The sequence below is a fragment of the Siphateles boraxobius genome, unplaced genomic scaffold (genome assembly GCF_051911475.1).
Source record: "Siphateles boraxobius isolate OS27281-9 unplaced genomic scaffold, OSU_SipBor_1 14, whole genome shotgun sequence".
NCBI lineage: Eukaryota > Metazoa > Chordata > Actinopteri > Cypriniformes > Leuciscidae > Siphateles > Siphateles boraxobius.
In genome coordinates this window covers 594,244-614,074 of record NW_027508744.1, presented here as the reverse complement: position 1 = coordinate 614,074, position 19,831 = coordinate 594,244, and the positions used below count along the sequence as shown (strand labels likewise).

At 38.7% G+C, this 19,831-nt stretch overlaps 1 protein-coding gene across 1 annotated transcript; it reads right to left on the bottom strand.

Moving 5' to 3' along the window:
• Window positions 1-100: 100 nt before the first annotated feature.
• cyp51 (cytochrome P450, family 51) lies at window positions 101-19,089 on the bottom strand. The gene is made up of 10 exons (XM_077230183.1): window positions 18,784-19,089; window positions 13,832-13,930; window positions 13,583-13,759; window positions 11,365-11,491; window positions 10,575-10,749; window positions 8,967-9,086; window positions 8,038-8,233; window positions 5,032-5,127; window positions 3,132-3,300; window positions 101-452 (listed from the first exon to the last, which is right to left on the bottom strand). The coding sequence occupies exons 1-10, from the start codon at window positions 18,931-18,933 to the stop codon at window positions 262-264; spliced, it is 1,500 nt and encodes a 499-aa protein (XP_077086298.1). The 5' UTR covers window positions 18,934-19,089; the 3' UTR covers window positions 101-261.
• Between the last annotated feature and the right edge of the window lie 742 nt (window positions 19,090-19,831).

Sequence of the window (19,831 nt, the reverse complement as noted above, 5' to 3'; positions counted from 1 at the left end):
CGATCGCAAATGTGTCTATGCCAAAGACTGAATATTGGTGGATGTTTGTTATCGGTGGTTTCTGAAAGTGCGACACTGAGTAAAGGGCAATGCAGTTCACTTTGGGTAAAATAAAGAAATTTTATTTTAATTTTGTTTTATTAAATAAAAAACACAAAATGTTTAAGATGTGAGTAAGAGACGGCAGATTAAATCAGTCAACATGCAGAATTTGATCCACGCTAACCAACTCAACGTTTGCAGTGAGAACTGAAGAACTGATCAGTGCTGTGGTTGTGTGTTCCTCCGTGTGTATCTGATGACGGGGTTGTGCGGTGTGTGAATCATGGTCGTGTAGTTCACAGCAGGAAATTGTCCGTCTACCAGATCAAAGCTGTACAGTCTCAGCAACGTCGACCAGATTGTTTTTATCTGCACGTAGGCGAAATTTTCTCCAATGCAACGATGACGACCTGTAAAAGATCAACCAGGAAACACCACAAGTATTTATTAACATCTCAGTCGTGCCTTATTAAAGGTTTTACTGTTAATTAATGACAGAAAAACACATTTCACATCAAACCTTAACTAGGCTTATATCATCAAGAGTCATGAAATATCATGTTACATCATTAATTTCCACAAGAGGTCGGCAAAGACTCTCGATGTAAGATATTTTGAGCTGAACTAAATTAGGGGTTATGTGTGAAATGTGCTCAAATTACTATTTATTTATTATTTATTGATCAAACCTAGTAACTTAAAGGTACAAAAACTAATTATCCAATGTAGGGCTGAGCAAATATGGGCAGAACTAGTACTTCAAAAAGCCTTTTAACCCTTAAACAGGCAAGAGTGGAAAATGCTAAGCAAAAAATAATTTCATATATATATAAATAAATTTTTTAAATTTTGATACTGTAATTTTGAAACTGTTACTGCCACTGCATGTTTAAAACAATTATATCCCATACTTCACCTGATCTAATGTTGACAAATGATATATCATTCGAAAGCTTGCGAACTCAAGATTCAGCCCGTGAAACCCGTTTTGGCGTTGCGTTACCATAGAAACGGCTCTCTAAATTCTTTTATCGGGGTCCTCCCCTTTTGGGCAGCGTCATGTTTCATAATTTATGATCAAAACCTTTGCTAATCTTGACAAAACACGTATTGTCAGAAAGGTCTGAGTCTCAAGGTTCCATATTTTGTGACAGACGTGATATTTGGACAGAAATGTATTAATTTATGGCAGAATGCATACAATTAAATTCAATAGAATGTAAGTCACCCGTTGGCTACTTTTAGTATTACGCCTAAACAAAATCTCATGGGAACTTCAATTTTTGTGATATCAACTTTAAATTCGAAACACAACTTGGTTAGGTATATGGCTTTGATTTTATAGTAAAAAATATTTAGTAAAATACATATTTTATAAAAAAGAGAAAATATTAAGTACAGTATATTTGATTTACTGTAAATTTAAACTTTTTCGAACTTTCATTTTTTTGAAGTGCTTTCACTTCAACAATAATCTGCTGCCTGTTTTCTTTAAAACAAGACCAAACTTAGGTCTACATTCCAAAGCATTCTTGAATTACAATAATTTAAGTTTGAATAGTGCATTTTAAATGGAGCTAGTTTAATCCATTTTTTATACCCTAAACAGGCAACGTGTCTCAGGAGTTACATACATTTCCAAACGTGCTAAATAACAACATGAACAACACATTACTTAATTTTCTCCTTCAGTACCTTAAGACAATTTAGGTTTTGTTTTGTTTTTCAGAAGAAAAGTAGGTTTAATATATATTTACTTATCTCAAAATCTGAATGTTCTGCACCACTGGCAGCCATGTTGGATTTAGGTCAGGCTGACTAATTGATCACAAAGAATTTGAAGCAAATGTGACCAGCATACTCAAGACAGACCAGGCTGTCATAAGTGATAAAAGGATTTGATGAAAAAACTCGTTCTTATGCCCCCCAAAAAGACAATAAAAACGATGCGTCTCGTGAGTCACGTTGCCTGTTTTAGGGTTAAAGGTATACATGTGAATTAAATGTGGCACAAAGGCCTTCGTCATCACAGTCTGCTAAAGCCTATCTAGTGCAAGGGTTTCATCAACATGCACAGGACGGTTCTGTCGAGAGAGTCATTTGCACCTCAATGTTGCTTTCAACTACATACTGTTTATTTACTAGTGTGTTCTAATATGTAACTATGCCATGTTTGGTGTATAAGCTCTTGTATAAGCTCATCTGACCGCTTATACACTGAAATGAATGGTGGTGAACTTGATAGAGATATTAAAGTATCCTAACGTACAATCTAGGTACTATTGGTTAAACATATATTGAGGAGAACATGTTGACGTTCTTCACCCCCTCGTGATCACCACACATTTGCATCTTTCGGTTTCCCGTCGGTCGGTTTCTGTGTTGGTATTACACTCATGCTTAATAACAATGCTTTGGTCAGGGTATAGGAAGGAACGGTAACTGTTGATCTAAACATGTGACTTAATAAATAACTGTGCCTGTTTTAAAGGCTTTGAACATCTTTCCTTCATCACTGATGATGTTGAAAGCTAAAGTGATTATAACTTTTGTTATCTAAACGTTCAGGTTAAATCCTATGTTTTCCTATCATTTCTAAAAAAGACCTTTACCTTTAAAGAAAAGAGGTTAAAGAATAACAACTTTAATGGAGATTAATTATATTGGGGTCAGATAAATATTTGATCGATACACGTCATTCTTCAACTGCCTTTTGTTCCGATTATTGGTTCAAAATAGCAGCGTAAGCTTCCAGCCTTACATCCAAAAAAACTGCATTAAAAGATTAAATAAAATCAGCTTTCTGGACAAAAAAAGAAATGAAGTGTAATTTTAGGGCTTCGGGTCATTTTGACCCACGAGGGAAAGAAGAGGATTAAACGGCCTGTCCGTTCAAACCCGCTTTATCTCACCTGCTCCAAACGGGATGTTTTTGAAGGTGCATTTTGGCATGCATTTATGCACAATAAACCACGAAAAGACCTCAATTTGTCTGAATTACTGGCAGCTTTCTGTGCGAGCGCTTTGCGTGTTTGTGTTTCCAGTTCATGAGGCCTGAACCCCTTTAAACGACCCGCTAGTTCTCTCACCTGCTCCAAACGGGATGTAAGCGAACTTCTCTCCGGCTGCAGGGTTGTCGTTTAGGTATCGGTCCGGGTTAAACTCCTCACGCTCTTCCCAAGTGTCCCGAAGACGGTGGTTCACTGTAGGAGACACACACACCTGGTGTCCCGGCGGGATGATGTATTCCCCGACTCTCTGGTGAGGAAGCAGAAACATGCCGGTCAGTCCAAAGCAGTTTATGCCTTTAAAGGGCACCTATTATGGAATTTTGAAAATGACCTTTCATGTAGTGTGTAACATAGATCTAAGTGAACGAAAACATCCTGCAAAGTTTTAAATATGAAAGTTCACCGTATACAAAGTTATTGTCTCTCAAAAGTAAGAGTCGACTCTGAGTCGCTGATATGAATCGATAGACGAACGATGCTTTTTCTCTATCTAGATGACGTCAACTTGACAATTTATTTGAATAAGACACGCCCACTCATTGCGCGCGCAGACACCAGGGAAAACTTGAAAACATCATGTCGACAACAAGACTCTGTGTTCTTTTTCACTGCCCAGGGAGGAGCATTTGAAGACTAAGTGTCTACAGTTCATATATACAACTATACCACACAAGTATAGGGCGAACCTTGTGCTGTGTTCGCGTTATTCTAATGACGTGTGCTTTACAAACATAAATGCTTTCAAGTGTGGATTCGCGAGCCGGTTGATACTGAAGGAAGGTCCAGTACCAAGTTTATTTAGATCAGCTTCCTCCTCCGAATCACAACCTGTAAGTACTATTAATAATTGTTGCTTTTATGTGTTTTGTAGCATGCTCAATAAGTATTTGTGTGTGTTGTGTAAGTTACGCTCAGCGCAGCTTTCAGGTCTCCAATTGTCAATTTTTTTTTTTTAAATATGTGAAATGTTTGTCGTTGTCATAAAGAATAGAGCAATAACTTGTAGTACAGCAGTGCTTTATCAATATGTTTATGCGTTGGGCTAACGCAAACAATAACTGATTGGGTCATCTGACCAGTCACCGCAGATTAGCGTCACGCAAAGGAGGGGTTTGGAAAAATGAGTCGTTGAACGAATCATTTGGGAGTTTTATTAAAAATAAATGCATATTATAAGACAACGAAAGTGTTTTTTGTCATTGCATGCATGTAAAACTGTTGTTGGGGACTCCCAAAACAATATTAGGAACATTTTAAATGGCATAATAGGTGCCCTTTAATACCAGCAGGGTTTGAAATGAACTTTCTCACTCACCGGCCAATTTGGCTACTAAATTTTTAAGTGACCGGCCGTTCAGAACTTCTACTAGCCAAAAAAAAAACTAAAAAAGATTAACTACATCACATTTTATATATATATATATATATATTATAAAATTTGGATTTCATACATTCATTTTGTTATTCAAATAAAATCCTGTGATCCAGCATCTCCTCTCTTCCTCTTTCATCCTTTTCACCAAAAATGTGTTTTAGGCAGATCAATACAGTACAAAGAGCATCAGAAAATGTGGGATGTTGGAAAATAACAATGTCTTTTCTATTAACCGAATGCTTTTTAATCTTCACTTTTGCTTCAATGCAAATGAACAAGTGCACCGTTATTTGTTGCGTAGTGACGTGTGTGTGTGTGTGTGTGTGTGTGTGTGTGTTCAAGCAAGCCAGATATGAGCAGATTCTGTGCAATGCGCTGTATTTAATATATCATGATGACTCACGAGTATTTTCACTAAATCTGTGCAGATTTGTCTTACACAAACTTCCCCAGCAAACTGAGTAAAGATAATAAGTAAACCGCAAAATTGGCTCGTGATTTGACAGCGTAACCCAACAGCTGAGCATTTCACCCACATTTGGCGGGTGTTAATTTCAAACCCTGAATATCAGTAATGCAGCCACTTTTGGTGTATGCTCGTACCTGAGGCGTCCTGGCCATCCTCATCATGGTCATTATCGGGGGTCGCAGTCGCAGCGTCTCCTTCAGACAGTTGTCCAGCAAACTCAAGTCTTTCAGCTGCGGCACAGACCACAACAGCTCTTAATATCCATCTGGGTCAATTTATTCAAAAATGCATTCAAAATAGAATGAATGCATACTGTACAGCTACTTGAATACTTCTCTTATATGATGATGAGCATGCTTTTAAACTCGAAATTATTGTTTTCCAGAGTTCTTTAGATGCACCAGTCGGCTGGCCGTCACATGATCAGCAAAAGCTTATAGTTCAGATATAAACACTGATGATTACGGTAGTGATTAAAATAGAGCAAATCACCTTTTGAAAGAAACTCGATGCATCAAATAAAGATTGTATCGATTACATTGTTACACCAGTAGGTGGCGACAAGTGACTGTTATAAAAATGTGTATTTGTCATTGAATCATTCACTCAAGAGATTTGTTCAAAAACGCAGATTCATCCCGTAATGAAAGTGAAGTCTTTATGAGTGAGCCATTGAATCATTCATGCAAACGGATTAAAACGATTAATCAAATTGATTAAATATGTTTTGTTTTAGTTCAGCGATCATTTATTGATTACTAAACTGATTAATAAATCGATTAATAAGCAGCGTCGGACACCGCTGAATGAATTCAAGGTGCACATTTTCATTATGCAAAACTCTGTCGTTACCAAAAGCAAATCTCTTTTGAACTTCACTAAAACCAACGTGTGTGTAAAAAGTTATCACATGTTATCACTGCGAGAAAAACAAAAAAATATTTATATTTAGAGATTACTGCACTATATACAAACATATAATGCTGTATATATAATTTAATTATGGTTTATTTATGATAAATGTGGTCTAAAAAAATCTACAAGTATGGAATTTGTATTTTTTTATTTATTGAAAATGTGTCGGAAGCCCTAAATAACCCTGATTCCAGGGGATATTTAACACTGATATAGGATTTTACTGTTTACCTGTTGTTAGTTGCATAATTCTGAACCGAATCCCACGTTTGAACTGACAAACATGCTTATATCTGATGCTTGTTTTGTTCCTATCAGTCGTTTCCGGTCTTTCCTGTCAGACCGTTGTGAAGTATAGACTAGATTGTGACACGATTAGTGTTGTCTGCCTGTGCAAGGCTAACCACAATGATGTTGGTGTTTTTTTGGGTCATTTATCTCGGTGACTATCACAGAGAATGACGACTTGCACACTTGCAAAAAACAATTGTTTAATTCGAAACTGTTTAAATTCAAACTTTTCTACTTAACTCTAAAAAAAAAAAGTCATAAGAAATGTCAATAATTAACGATACCGAACGATATGAAACATATCATGATCGCACAGCCCTAGTTCTGATGTGTGTGTTGTTCATCACATGACGCCTATCAGTTGTTTCCGGTCATATTGTGCATAATAGACCACCACGATTATTACCCATGATTATATTGTGAAATGTATACTAGATTTTGACACTATTAGAATAAACATATTAGGGCTGCAACAACTAATCGATAAAATCGATTATAATCGATTATGAAAATCGTTGTCAACGAATGTCATTATCGATTAGTTGGTCTGCTTACGTCACGGGGAGCGTTTACTGGTACGCACACACACGCAAGGTCTCTCTCCCTCAGGCGCTCTGCCGAGCGCGCGCGCTACACGGTTTGGAGCAGTCTCTTCTGTCTCGCTTGCGCGCTCTTGCTTGCGCGCTCTAGATTTCGAGAGTTTGAACTAATTCGCGGGCATCAGGGAGCCGCAATCAATATGCGGGAGACTCCCGGGACTTCCGGGATGTCTGTATTTTGTCTCGAGCATCAGGTTGCGCAATCAGTTCGCTCGCAACGTAAGTGATGGATTAAAATAGCGCTACCGCAGAAATAGGTTAAATTAAAACGGTCTTTACAAAGCGAAGCACTAAATATAAAGGCAGTTAATAACAGCAGCAGTAAAATATTGTTTTTTAGTCACTGTACTCAGTGTTTTCAGCGAATGCTTGTGCACTAATGCATAATTTCTCCTGTCCTTTACTCAAGCCTGTTAGCTTGCTGGGTAACGTTACCTCCATTCCGTTCTCTTTTTATAGCATTTGTCTACTAAGTTTTAATTGTTTTTCAAACGCGATCTACTGCGGCTCTACATTCACACAATTGTTTCTAGTCTTTCTATATTTATTTAATCAATTTATCCTTATATTATTCTTTTATATATTATATATAATATATATTATATTTTATCCTTATATTCCTTATATATAATTAATTTTAAATAAAAATTAAATGAATTATATATTTTAGATGTTTTTAGTTTGTTTTTAGTTCAGATATTCACATCTGAACAACATGTCTGTGTAAATTTGTTTTAACAAAAATTGTGTTAAAACATAATATGTTGGATATCATTTTTTTAACAATAATCATGTTTGTCAACTTGCCATCAGCAATTATCATTAAAAACAATGCAAATATTGATATTAGTAAAACTCAATGTGTGGCTTTTGCACTTTTTAAAGTACACTTTTACACATAAATACCCTGATTTACGGTTTTATTTAGTTATAATAAAAAAAAATCTAATTTAATTTCTATCCGATTAATCGATTAATCGAAAAAATAATCGTCCGATTAATCGATTATCAAAATAATCGTTAGTTGCAGCCCTAAAACATATCATGAGTTTTAACAAGACCTGGAGTAGGCACACAAAAGAAAATGAAGACTCACACATATTTATAGAAGATTTACCTGTAGGTTTTTCAAATGTTATTTAATAAAAATATATTTTTTCCATCAAAATCTCTTTTTTTCCCTCTCCTCTAACAACCCCCCCCCCCCCCCCCCCCCAAAAAAACAATCGAGGTTAGTAATGAAATGGTGTGTTTGGTGTATCGTTCCAGCGCTGACTCTGAAGTGTTCGAGGTTTGGTCAGCGCTGATGAGTGACGGCACTAAAGGAGAAATCACCTGGTCGTAGTGTAGAGGAGGAAGGTCTTCTCCACACACACTTTTCTGCTCGTTATAACAGCGTTCCTGCATCGCTCTGTCCCGCGCCAGGAAGAAGCCCATCCATGCGCTGGTGGTGGAGGACGTGTGCTGACCCGCCAGCAACAGGCCAATCAGCATCCCGGCGATCTCATCGTCACTCAGGGGACGCCCGTCTCTGCAGGATTACATTCACACTCACTTCCTGTGTAATCATTTGCTTGTGTTCACAGATTCACCACAGGATTGCAGTGTGTTCGTGGGTGTTTAGTTCACTAAAGTGTTTTTAAACAGATTTTTGAGTCCTGACCGGTGGATTTTAAAACCCAAAACTCAAAGATGGAGTGTGTTTGTGTCTGTGTGCAACATGTTTGTGTGTGTGTGCAACATGTTTGTGTGTGTGTGCAACATGGAAATGAGTGTTAAGTCAATTAAATGTTTATATCTTTATGAATATTAGATTTTTTTATATTAAAAAGTAATTACAATAATCTTTAGAATTATAAAATGTAATAATAGAATACATTATATGATTTTATAATTTCATTAATTTTATAATTATTATTTTTAAGTTTAATTATATTTGTATATATATTTGTAATATATATGTTCCCTTACAGTATAAACAAGTGTGTGCACAACATTAACATGATTTATTATAAATTAAAAAATATATAATTTATTTTTATTTTAGAATAATAAATAATTGTATTTAATATTATATTTGATATTACTTTATATTCATTGTGTGTATATATATATATATATATATATATATATAATTATAATATTACTATAAATTATTAATAATTACCCTGCTGTAAACTGTGTGATTAGGGTTTAAATGGTCAGTGATTTCTCAGTGTGTGTGAGTGTGTGTGTGTGTGTGTGTGTGAGTGATGGTGACATACTTGTATGTGGCGTCTATGAGCGTCTGCAGGATGTCGTCGTTCTTCTCTTGGGCTTCTCTCCGCTTCTTGATGACGTTATAGAAGATTTTCTTGATCTCTAAGTGTGCCTGATCCCGCCGCCTAATAAACACAGCAGAAACACAACGTCACGTGAACGTCTGAAGCTGGGCAGAAGCCAGGCCTCGTGTGTGTGTGTGTGTACCTGAAGCTGGGAAGAAGCCAGGCCTCGTGTGTGTGTGTGTGTGTGTGTGTGTGTGTGTGTGTGTATACCTGAAGCTGGGCAGAGGCAGGCCTTGTGTGTGTGTGTGTGTGTACCTGAAGCTGGGAAGAAGCCAGGCCTCGTGTGTGTGTGTGTGTGTACCTGAAGCTGGGAAGAAGCCAGGCCTCGTGTGTGTGTGTGTGTGTGTGTGTGTGTGTGTGTGTGTGTGTGTACCTGAAGCTGGGCAGAGGCAGCCACCCAGGCATAAGCCAGGCCTCGCGTGTGTGATGTGTGTGTGTGTGTGTGTGTGTGTGTACCTGAAGCTGGGCAGAGGCAGCCACCCAGGCATAAGCCAGGCCTCGCGTGTGTGATGTGTGTGTGTGTGTGTGTGCGCGCGCAGTGCTTTAAGTGGCCCAAAAGAGGTGCCGGTACTCTATTATTATTATTATTATTTTTTTATTTTTTTTGCTGACTTTTATATACAGCAGTCAACAGACGACCTTATAAAAGAAAAATAATAAATCCTTTTATTAGTTTATGGATCTGCTTGAGCTAGAAAGAGCTACTGAACATAAATAAAATGTGCAAAAGGGTATTGGAAAAATGTTGAACAAAACGTACATAAAATAAATTATAAAACATAATAACCATGGTGTTCATTGTATTTGTATTTTAACCGAGCAGCTATGGTTGCGTGTTTCACACTCCCTCTGGACATTCTAAAACGCTTAACGTGAAAAACGCTTAACGTGGCTTACTGCACTAAGACAGTGATATTAAAAGACGAACTCAGAACTAATTTTTTTATACATGATGTGTACTGAGTTTGGTCTTTTAATATCACTGTCTTAGTACAGTAAGCCACGTTAAGCGTTTTTCACGTTAAGCGTTTGAGAATGTCCCCCTCTCGGGACCACGTTGGTTGACACTGACAGCGGCAGAAGCGACGCATGCGCTTTTCACTTGTAAAACTCAAGGGTGTATGGGTAATGTAGTCTCTGCTCTCGGTGGGACGAATTAGGAAGCGTGCATTGTGAAGGGCGCTATGAAAAGTGGCAGCGCAGCCAAATGATTAAAACAGATGTGCAAATGAGCGTACTGGTACGCTAAAAGCACGTTCTGGGTGCACGGAGAGGTGGCGGTACGCTCAAGAGCTATATTTGGAAGTGGCGGTACTGAGTACCGGCGCGTACCGGCCCACTTAAAGCACTGTGTGTGTGTACCTGAAGCTGGGCAGAGGCTGCCACCCGGGCAGAAGCCAGGCCTCGTGTGTGTGTGTGTGTACCTGAAGCTGGGCAGAGGCAGCCACCCGGGCAGAAGCCAGGCCTCGTGTGTGTGTGTGTGTACCTGAAGCTGGGCAGAGGCAGCCACCCGGGCAGAAGCCAGGCCTCGTGTGTGTGTGTGTGTACCTGAAGCTGGGCAGAGGCAGCCACCCGGGCAGAAGCCAGGCCTCGTGTGTGAATCCTCCGTCCAGATCGGCGTAGAGTTGAGCGACTCGCTCGTCCAACATGTCCCGGATCTCAGAGCCGTGAAGACAGCGACTGGCCGTCAGGATGATCAGCTCGGATAACGCCTCGAACAGATCTGAGGACAGAGCGTTTAACACTTTATAAGTACTGTCTCCTATTCCTGTTTGGGTGTTTATTTTTCTTAAAGAGGACCTATTCTGCTCTTGACAAAATCTTGTTTTCAGGCTCTACTAGAACAGGTTTTCCTGCTTGAATGTTGATTATTTTCCTCATATTCTCCATTGTTGCGGCTCCTCTCTTCCCAGTCTGTCAGTAACGCTCTGTTTACTTCCTGTCTCTATGAAGCCCCTCCTTCTGAAAAGCACACTGTGCTCTGATTGGTCGGCTGGATCATTGTGTTGTGATTGGTCAAGCGCTTCAAGCGAGTGTGTTTGGGAAAGTCCCGCCCCTTACCATAACCGCCAGTTTAACACACTACTGACTAACTCACCCAGGCCCCGCCCCTTTATTCTGCATATTAATTATTATAATGAGGAATATTGTGACGTGTTCATTCCCGGAAGAAACTCAAGACTACAATGGAGGCGTTTCAGGAGTTCAGAAACACTGACACTGATATAGAGAAGAACTGGAGCTTTCTCATGATCAAACAGCAACATTACACACTAAACATTTAATAGATGCTTCAGGAAAAGTAACTGATGTATTTATTATGTTTCTGTCTCCTTACTTTTCTCCCCACTGTCTCCCCATCGCTTGAAATAATCTTTGGTTTCTTCTTCGATTATTTCGATGTGTTGTTTGAACTGTGCAATGTTCAGTCCGGTCTTCAGCATTTTCTTCTGCTCCAGAAATAACTGAATTTACAAACACAATCACATCAACAATGAATGAAAGAGAAATGTAGCAGTTTGCAGCTCAAAACGACTTCAATGTTTTCAGTAACAGGAACTAGTAAACCTAAACTAACATTTTAGGTTTTACAGACTTAAATTTAAAAACTTTAACATTATATCAGATAATGAAATATTTACTGATCTATTGAAGTGCTAATATTTGTTTTATACCATTGTAATACACTGACAACCACCAATCACAGCGGAGATGAGAGTCACATGATCAATCAAAGCCAGGGGTGTGAAGTAACCAATAAAATAAATACTCACGTTACTGTAATTAAGTAGTTTTTTTCAGAAATTGTACTTTTTTGAGTAGTTTAAAAATTGTGTAATTTTACTTTTACTTGAGTACATTTTAAGTGATGTATCGGTACTTTTTCTCCGCTATTTTCCTTCCGTTTGTGGTCGTTACTCGTTACATATGCTTGTTTTAGCCTAATTTCATTTTATTTTTATCCATCAACGTGATTGGATTGAGTAAGCGGTCTTGTGACTGTCATCAAATCAAATTAAGCATAGAAAACTTTAACCGCCTATTCCTGCTGTTACTCGTGACTGCTGTGGAAGTGCATTCTTCACGCATCAATTCAATCCAGATATCAGCGTCTTCCTCTAATATGCTAAAGGTACATTTCACATTTCTGCTTATGATATTTATATAGGCTGGCCTGTCTAAATGGACTAACATTTGGTCTGAGGTTGGGGGTATTGCGTGACGAGTTCATAATGCGGTGAATTCCCGCTCCCATTTACTTCACAATCACATTATGCACTTACGTTTAAATTACACTTACGTGCACTTACGTTTAAATTGTAACATATTTAATATCATGGAATTAAAGTGTGTAATTAGTGTTAGCTCACTATCTTAGCCTTTTTCAGTGCATTAGGTGAGGTAATCTGATAATATTAGTGATTCTCATTTATCAAAACACTAACATTGGTACCGTTTTGGAGAGAAATTGGGTATTTTTTAATCTCTCTATTTAACCCATCTCATGGTGTGTGATGCTGAACTATCATATGAGTTTCTAAAGGTTTTTGAATTCTTTGCAGTTATGAATATTGATATTTTATGTGCAACAATAGCATGCTCAGGCCCAGTTTCTTTTTGCCTAATTTTAAATGCTTTTCCCCCCCAAAATAATATGATTTAAACGGTGATGAGTGTACTGATTTGATGCATTTTAAAAAGATGGATTGATATGTATTCTTCAATCCTTCTGACAAAGAAGAAAATATAATGTGAATTACAGTATGTGCAATTTTTTTTAATTTATAAATTGTAGTGCAGTGTTTATTATAAGGGGTAGAATCCGCAGCTCAGTACTCACTACTCATGAGTACTTTTAAATAAGCTACTTTTTTACTCTTACTCAAGTAGTTTTTTGGACAAGTACTTTTTACTCTACTCACACTACATTTTTTGGAATGTAATGGTACTTTTACTTGAGTATGTTTTTTCAGTACTCTTTCCACCACTGAGCTCATCACAAACAGCTTTTCCATAAACTGTTTCATGGTAACATGAAATTTAAAAAATGCAATAAGCATTAATTTAACAACAATAAATGTAACAAAAAGGTATATAACTGAGTAGGAAAAACTATGAAGAAACAGTTATTTCAACAAAAAATACACCAAATGTGAAGTGTCACGCAGGGAAATGTCAAATTACGGTTTTTCACTGTAAATTATACAATTACTTGTTCTTTTTCACTTCCAAAAACTGTAAATTTAACTGTATTTTACTGTAAAATTATATTAAATGTATGGTTAGATCTATCACAGTTATTGACCGTATACAGTACGGAAACTTTCTGTTAGCCTATTGACAGTATTTCACCGTAGCATTTTTTTACCGTTAAAATCACGGTAATTTTTTACAGTAAGGATTTGAAAATATTTTTAGATTGTACACAAATAGTAATTTCTAGCTGGTGAAACACATATATTTTTATATTGACTATAGAAATATAAAAAAGCGCATCAATCCACACATTGAAGTTCTCTGATATTCCCAGGGTTTGCTGTGAAGCTGGATCTTACTGCATTGGGCACGTCGTATGCGACGCCCTTGCCGAACACGGGTGTGGTGAGCCGCGCGTAGACGTCCTCGGCGTTCAGGTCCTCGTTCTTGCTGTTGAACATGAGCGCGGCCGCGTCGCTGCCCAGGAGATACGTGAAGGTTTTCCCCACCATGGTGAAGCTGACCACGGGCCCGTACTGAGACACAACAACATCAGATCAGATCTCAGAACCAGCCTGGAGCTCACACGAGTGTGTGTTCACACTCACCTTCTCGTACGCCTGCTCCAGGAACTCGATCGGACTCTTGCCGAAAGCCACAGCGTGACCCAGGAAAGGAATACTGGACGGGATATGAGGAGGAAGTTTCTGAGGAAAAGAGAGAAACTGACATGAATGATATGTGGGATAGATATATACGTATATAGATGGAATGATAGATAGAACGAATGATGTAAGGATAGATAAATAGAATGATGGAAGGATAGATATATAGATCGATGGATGATGGAAGGATATATATATATATATATAGATCGATGGAAGGATAGATAGATGGAACGAAAGAGATGGATGGGGTGATTGAAGGATAGATAGATGGATAGGGTGATGGAAGGATAGATAGATGGATGGGGTGATGGAAGGATAGATAGATGGAACGAAAGAGATGGATGGGGTGATGGAAGGATAGAGAGAAGGAATGATGGAATGAAAGGGATAGATAGACGGATCGATTTGTGATAGAATATAGATGGAACAATGTGTGATAGATAAATTGATGGAAGGAATGGCGGGTAGATAGAATGATGGAAGGAACGACGGATAGAATGATGGAAGGATAGATGGACAGATGGAAGGAACGACGGATAGAATGATGGAAGGATAGATGGACAGAAGGAAGGAACGACGGATAGATAGAATGATGGAAGGATAGATAGAAGGAAGGAACGACGGATAGATAGAATGATGGAAGGATAGATAGAAGGAAGGAACGACGGATAGATAGAATGATGGAAGGATAGATAGAAGGAAGGAACGACGGATAGATAGAATGATGGAAGGATAGATAGAAGGAAGGAACGACGGGTAGATAGAATGATGGAAGGATAGATAGAAGGAAGGAACGACGGGTAGATAGAATGATGGAAGGATAGATGGACAGATGGAAGGAACGACGGATAGAATGATGGAAGGATAGATGGACAGAAGGAAGGAACGACGGATAGATAGAATGATGGAAGGATAGATAGAAGGAAGGAACGACGGATAGATAGAATGATGGAAGGATAGATAGAAGGAAGGAACGACGGGTAGATAGAATGATGGAAGGATAGATAGAAGGAAGGAACGACGGATAGATAGAATGATGGAAGGATAGATAGAAGGAAGGAACGACGGGTAGATAGAATGATGGAAGGATAGATAGAAGGAAGGAACGACGGGTAGATAGAATGATGGAAGGATAGATAGAAGGAAGGAACGACGGGTAGATAGAATGATGGAAGGATAGATAGAAGGAAGGAACGAGGGATAGATAGAATGATGGAAGGATAGATAGAAGGAAGGAACGACGGGTAGATAGAATGATGGAAGGATAGATAGAAGGAAGAAACGAAGGATAGATAGAATGATGGAAGGATAGATAGAAGGAAGAAACGAAGGATAGATAGAATGATGGAAGGATAGATAGAAGGAAGGAACGACGGATAGATAGAATGATGGAAGGATAGATAGAAGGAAGGAACGACGGGTAGATAGAATGATGGAAGGATAGATAGAAGGAAGGAACGACGGATAGATAGAATGATGGAAGGATAGATAGAAGGAAGGAACGACGGGTAGATAGAATGATGGAAGGATAGATAGAAGGAAGGAACGACGGATAGATAGAATGATGGAAGGATAGATAGAAGGAAGGAACGACGGGTAGATAGAATGATGGAAGGATAGATAGAAGGAAGGAACGACGGGTAGATAGAATGATGGAAGGATAGATAGAAGGAAGGAACGACGGGTAGATAGAATGATGGAAGGATAGATAGAAGGAAGGAACGAGGGATAGATAGAATGATGGAAGGATAGATAGAAGGAAGGAACGACGGGTAGATAGAATGATGGAAGGATAGATAGAAGGAAGAAACGAAGGATAGATAGAATGATGGAAGGATAGATAGAAGGAAGAAACGAAGGATAGATAGAATGATGGAAGGATAGATAGAAGGAAGGAACGACGGATAGATAGAATGATGGAAGGATAGATAGAAGGAAGGAACGACGGGTAGATAGAATGATGGAAGGATAGATAGAAGGAAGGAACGACGGGTAGATAGAATGATGGAAGGATAGATAGAAGGACGGAACGACGGATAGATAGAATGATGGAAGGATAGATAGAAGGAAGGAACGACGGGTAGATAGAATGATGGAAGGATAGATAGAAGGAAGGAACGACGGGTAGATAGAATGATGGAAGGATAGATAGAAGGAAGGAACGACGGATAGATAGAATGATGGAAGGATAGATAGAAGGAAGGAACGACAGGTAGATAGAATGATGGAAGGATAGATAGAAGGAAGGAACGACGGATAGATAGAATGATGGAAGGATAGATAGAAGGAAGGAACGACGGGTAGATAGAATGATGGAAGGATAGATAGAAGGAAGGAACGACGGATAGATAGAATGATGGAAGGATAGATAGAAGGAAGGAACGACGGGTAGATAGAATGATGGAAGGATAGATAGAAGGAAGAAACGAAGGATAGATAGAATGATGGAAGGATAGATAGAAGGAAGGAACGACGGATAGATAGAATGATGGAAGGATAGATAGAAGGAAGGAACGACGGGTAGATAGAATGATGGAAGGATAGATGGATAGACAGAAGGAAGGAACGACGGATAGATAGAATGATGGAAGGATAGATAGAAGGAAGGAACGACGGGTAGATAGAATGATGGTAGGATGGATAGAATGATGGAAGGAACGACGGGTAGATAGAATGATGGAAGGAACGAAGGATAGATAGAATGATGGAAGGATAGATAGAAGGAAGGAACGACGGGTAGATAGAATGATGGAAGGATGGATGGATAGAATGATGGAAGGAACGACGGGTAGATAGAATGATGGAAGGCAGGCCCGGCGTCCCCCCCCTATGATGATCTCAAGCCCCCCTAGCGGTGATCTGAATGATGATTATGTGACTGAGCGTTCGTGCAGGGTTTTTCTAAACATTTATGAATAAGATAACTATAAACGAGAACCGTCTGAACTGTTCTCTACTTTACCCCTTTTGTACACTGCACAGGTCTGCAGTGCATTACGGCTCCGACAAGACTTTATTCCGTCCTCCACGCGGTGCCAACTCACACCAGGACCATCTCAGAAGCAACGCGACTGGATGCGCGAGACCATGTGATTTGCCTGTCCGATGTGATTTTTCTTGATTTTTGGGTTTCTACCTTACAGTCTATGGTTTCTACCAAGGATATTGGTGTGCAATTCAATTGGGAGTCCTTACAGGGTGTTTATTTTAAAATGTACAGTGTTTTTTTACTTTGTATTTACGGGTCGCGGTTGGTGTAAACCATGGTGTAAACACAAGCATTGACTAGAGTGGGCGCGATGAGCTTCGGTAGCCGTGTCACATCCGTAGCACGCCGCAGATTAGTGTTAACTAGTTTAACACTAAATAATTATCTTTTTTTTTCAATATGGGGCACGAGAGAAACAGTACCCCCCCCCCCCCCCCCGCAAGCCCCCCTAAGAATTGTAAAAGCCCCCCCAAGTCGTTTGTCCTGGCGCCGGGACTGATGGAAGGATAGATAGAAAGAAGGAACGACAGGTAGATGGATTGATGGAAGGATAGATGGATAGATAGAATGATGGAAGGATAGATGGATAGACAGAAGGAATGAACGACGGATAGATAGAATGATGGAAGGATAGATAGAAGGAACGACGGATACATAGAATGATGGAAGGATAGAATGATGGAAGGAACGACGGATAGATAGAATGATGGAAGGAACGACGGATAGATAGAATGATGGAAGGATAGAATGATGGAAGGATAGATGGATAGATAGAAGGAAGGAAGGAACGAAGGATAGATAGAATGATGGAAGGATAGGCAGAATGAAGGAACGACGGATAGATAGAATTATGGAAGGATAGATGGATAGATAGAAGGAAGGAACGATGGATAGATAGAAGGAGGGATAGATGGATAGATAGAAGGAAGGAACGACGGATAGATAGAATGATGGAAGAAACGATGGATAGATAGAAGGAAGGAACGAAGGATAGATAGAATGATGGAAGAAACGATGGATTGATAGAAGGAAGGAACGAAGGATAGATAAAAGGAGGGATAGATGGATAGTTAGTAGGAAGGAACGACGGATAGATAGAATGATGGAAGAAACGATGGATAGATAGAAGGAAGGAACGAAGGATAGATCGAAGGAAGGAACGAAGGATAGATAAAAGGAGGGATAGATGGATAGTTAGTAGGAAGGAACGACGGATAGATAGAATGATGGAAGAAACGATGGATAGATCGAAGGAAGGAACGAAGGATAGATAGAAGGAGGGATAGATGGATAGATAGAAGGAAGGAACGAAGGCTAGATAGAAGGAGGGATAGATGGATAGATAGAAGGAAGGAATGACTGATAGATAGAATGATGGAAGGATAGACAGAAGGAAGGAACGAAGGCTAGATAGAACTAGGGATAGATGGATAGTTAGTAGGAAGGAACGACTGATAGATAGAATGATGGAAGAAACGATGGATAGATAGAAGCAAGGAATGAAGGATAGATAGAAGAAGGGATAGAAGGATAGATAGAACGATGGAGAGATAGAATCATGGAAGGAACGATGGAGAGATAGAATGATGGAAGGATAGATTGAACGATGAATAGATTAATGAAATTAATAGAATAATAGAACGATGGATCAATAGACAAATAGATAGAACAATGAATAGAGAGATATAATGATAGATCAATTGATAAATATTCAAAATGATGGATAAATAAACAAATGAATAAAAAGAGCAATAGACAGATAGATGACGTGCTTTTATTCATTTTATAGATGACACAATAGACAGCACTCTTATGGAAACATTACTGCACCACACAGAAATTCTGAATGCACAACAAAGTAATAAATCTCGCACTGCATTTTGATATAATAATATGCACTTACTTCATGTTCCACGTGCTGTTTTCTGAACATGAGTTTACTGAGATACGCCAGTGTGAGCGTGAACACAGATGCGGCCAGAAGCAGTGACGTCACACTCATCTTCTCAACCGTCTTCTCGATCAGCAGACTGCTCGCCTCCACGATCGTCATCTTGCTGACTGTTTTAATAAAGTGTATAAAAAGAAGTTGCCAAAAGGTAAAGAGCGGGTGATAATGACAGACCGCTGAGCTCCACTGGGATCTCACTGATACTGATGCCCCGATAAACTTTAATACCTGCCCGTCTCCATTCACAAGGTTCCGCCCCCGCCTGATGTGAACAGGCCGCTCATTGGTCAATTTGGCGTGTCTATCAAGTAACTCCATGCTCCGCGTGCTTTATCTCGCACGCTGATTGGCGGATGCCGTCTGAACTGATGTCTGATTGGCGGATGCCTCCTGAACTGATGTCTGCTTATATGATGTCAGCAGCGTCGCTGTTGGTCCATTTTTCGTCTCACACGCACACCTTTATTAACCGTTGTAAACATTTGGAAAATTTGATCTGAATAAATGATTGCGGACCAAATGTGTTTAAATGCCATTTAAGTGAAAATTTTACATTTGCAAGCATCACAAATGTGTTTTGCAAATACCCCCAAAATGCCAGCGAGATCATTTTAATATCTTTAACTTATTTCAAAAAGTGTGCAATTCATACATTGAGTAATTTATAATTAATAAAACTCGATTTAAATTTAATTTAGGCCAAAAAACTCATAGAACTCCAATAACAAATGTTTATTATAAATAGTATAATCTGAATCACACTATAACTTTAAAAATATCATTGAAATAGCAAATATTATCTTCTATAGCAATAATGTACCAGGTTTAGAAATTATGTTTACAATTTTTAAAATACTTTTTTTTAAATATACAATGTTTTTCATATCAAGCACTTCACCATGACTTTTTAACTTGACCTTTTTAATAAAGCTATAAAAATTTAAAATCACGTCACGAGTGGATCTCTGAGGTGCTGCGAGTGAGTGGAGGCGGGGCTCAT

Excerpts from the sequence above, each read along its gene's own strand:
- cyp51 (XM_077230183.1), bottom strand. The coding sequence starts at position 18,933 with ATGACGATCGTGGAGGCGAGCAGTCTGCTGATCGAGAAGACGGTTGAG. Across the intron at positions 13,760-13,831 it reads TGGAGCAGGCGTACGAGAAG|TACGGGCCCGTGGTCAGCTT; the intron begins GTGAGTGTGAAC and ends GTTGTGTCTCAG. Across the intron at positions 11,492-13,582 it reads CATACGACGTGCCCAATGCA|TTATTTCTGGAGCAGAAGAA; the intron begins GTAAGATCCAGC and ends TTGTAAATTCAG.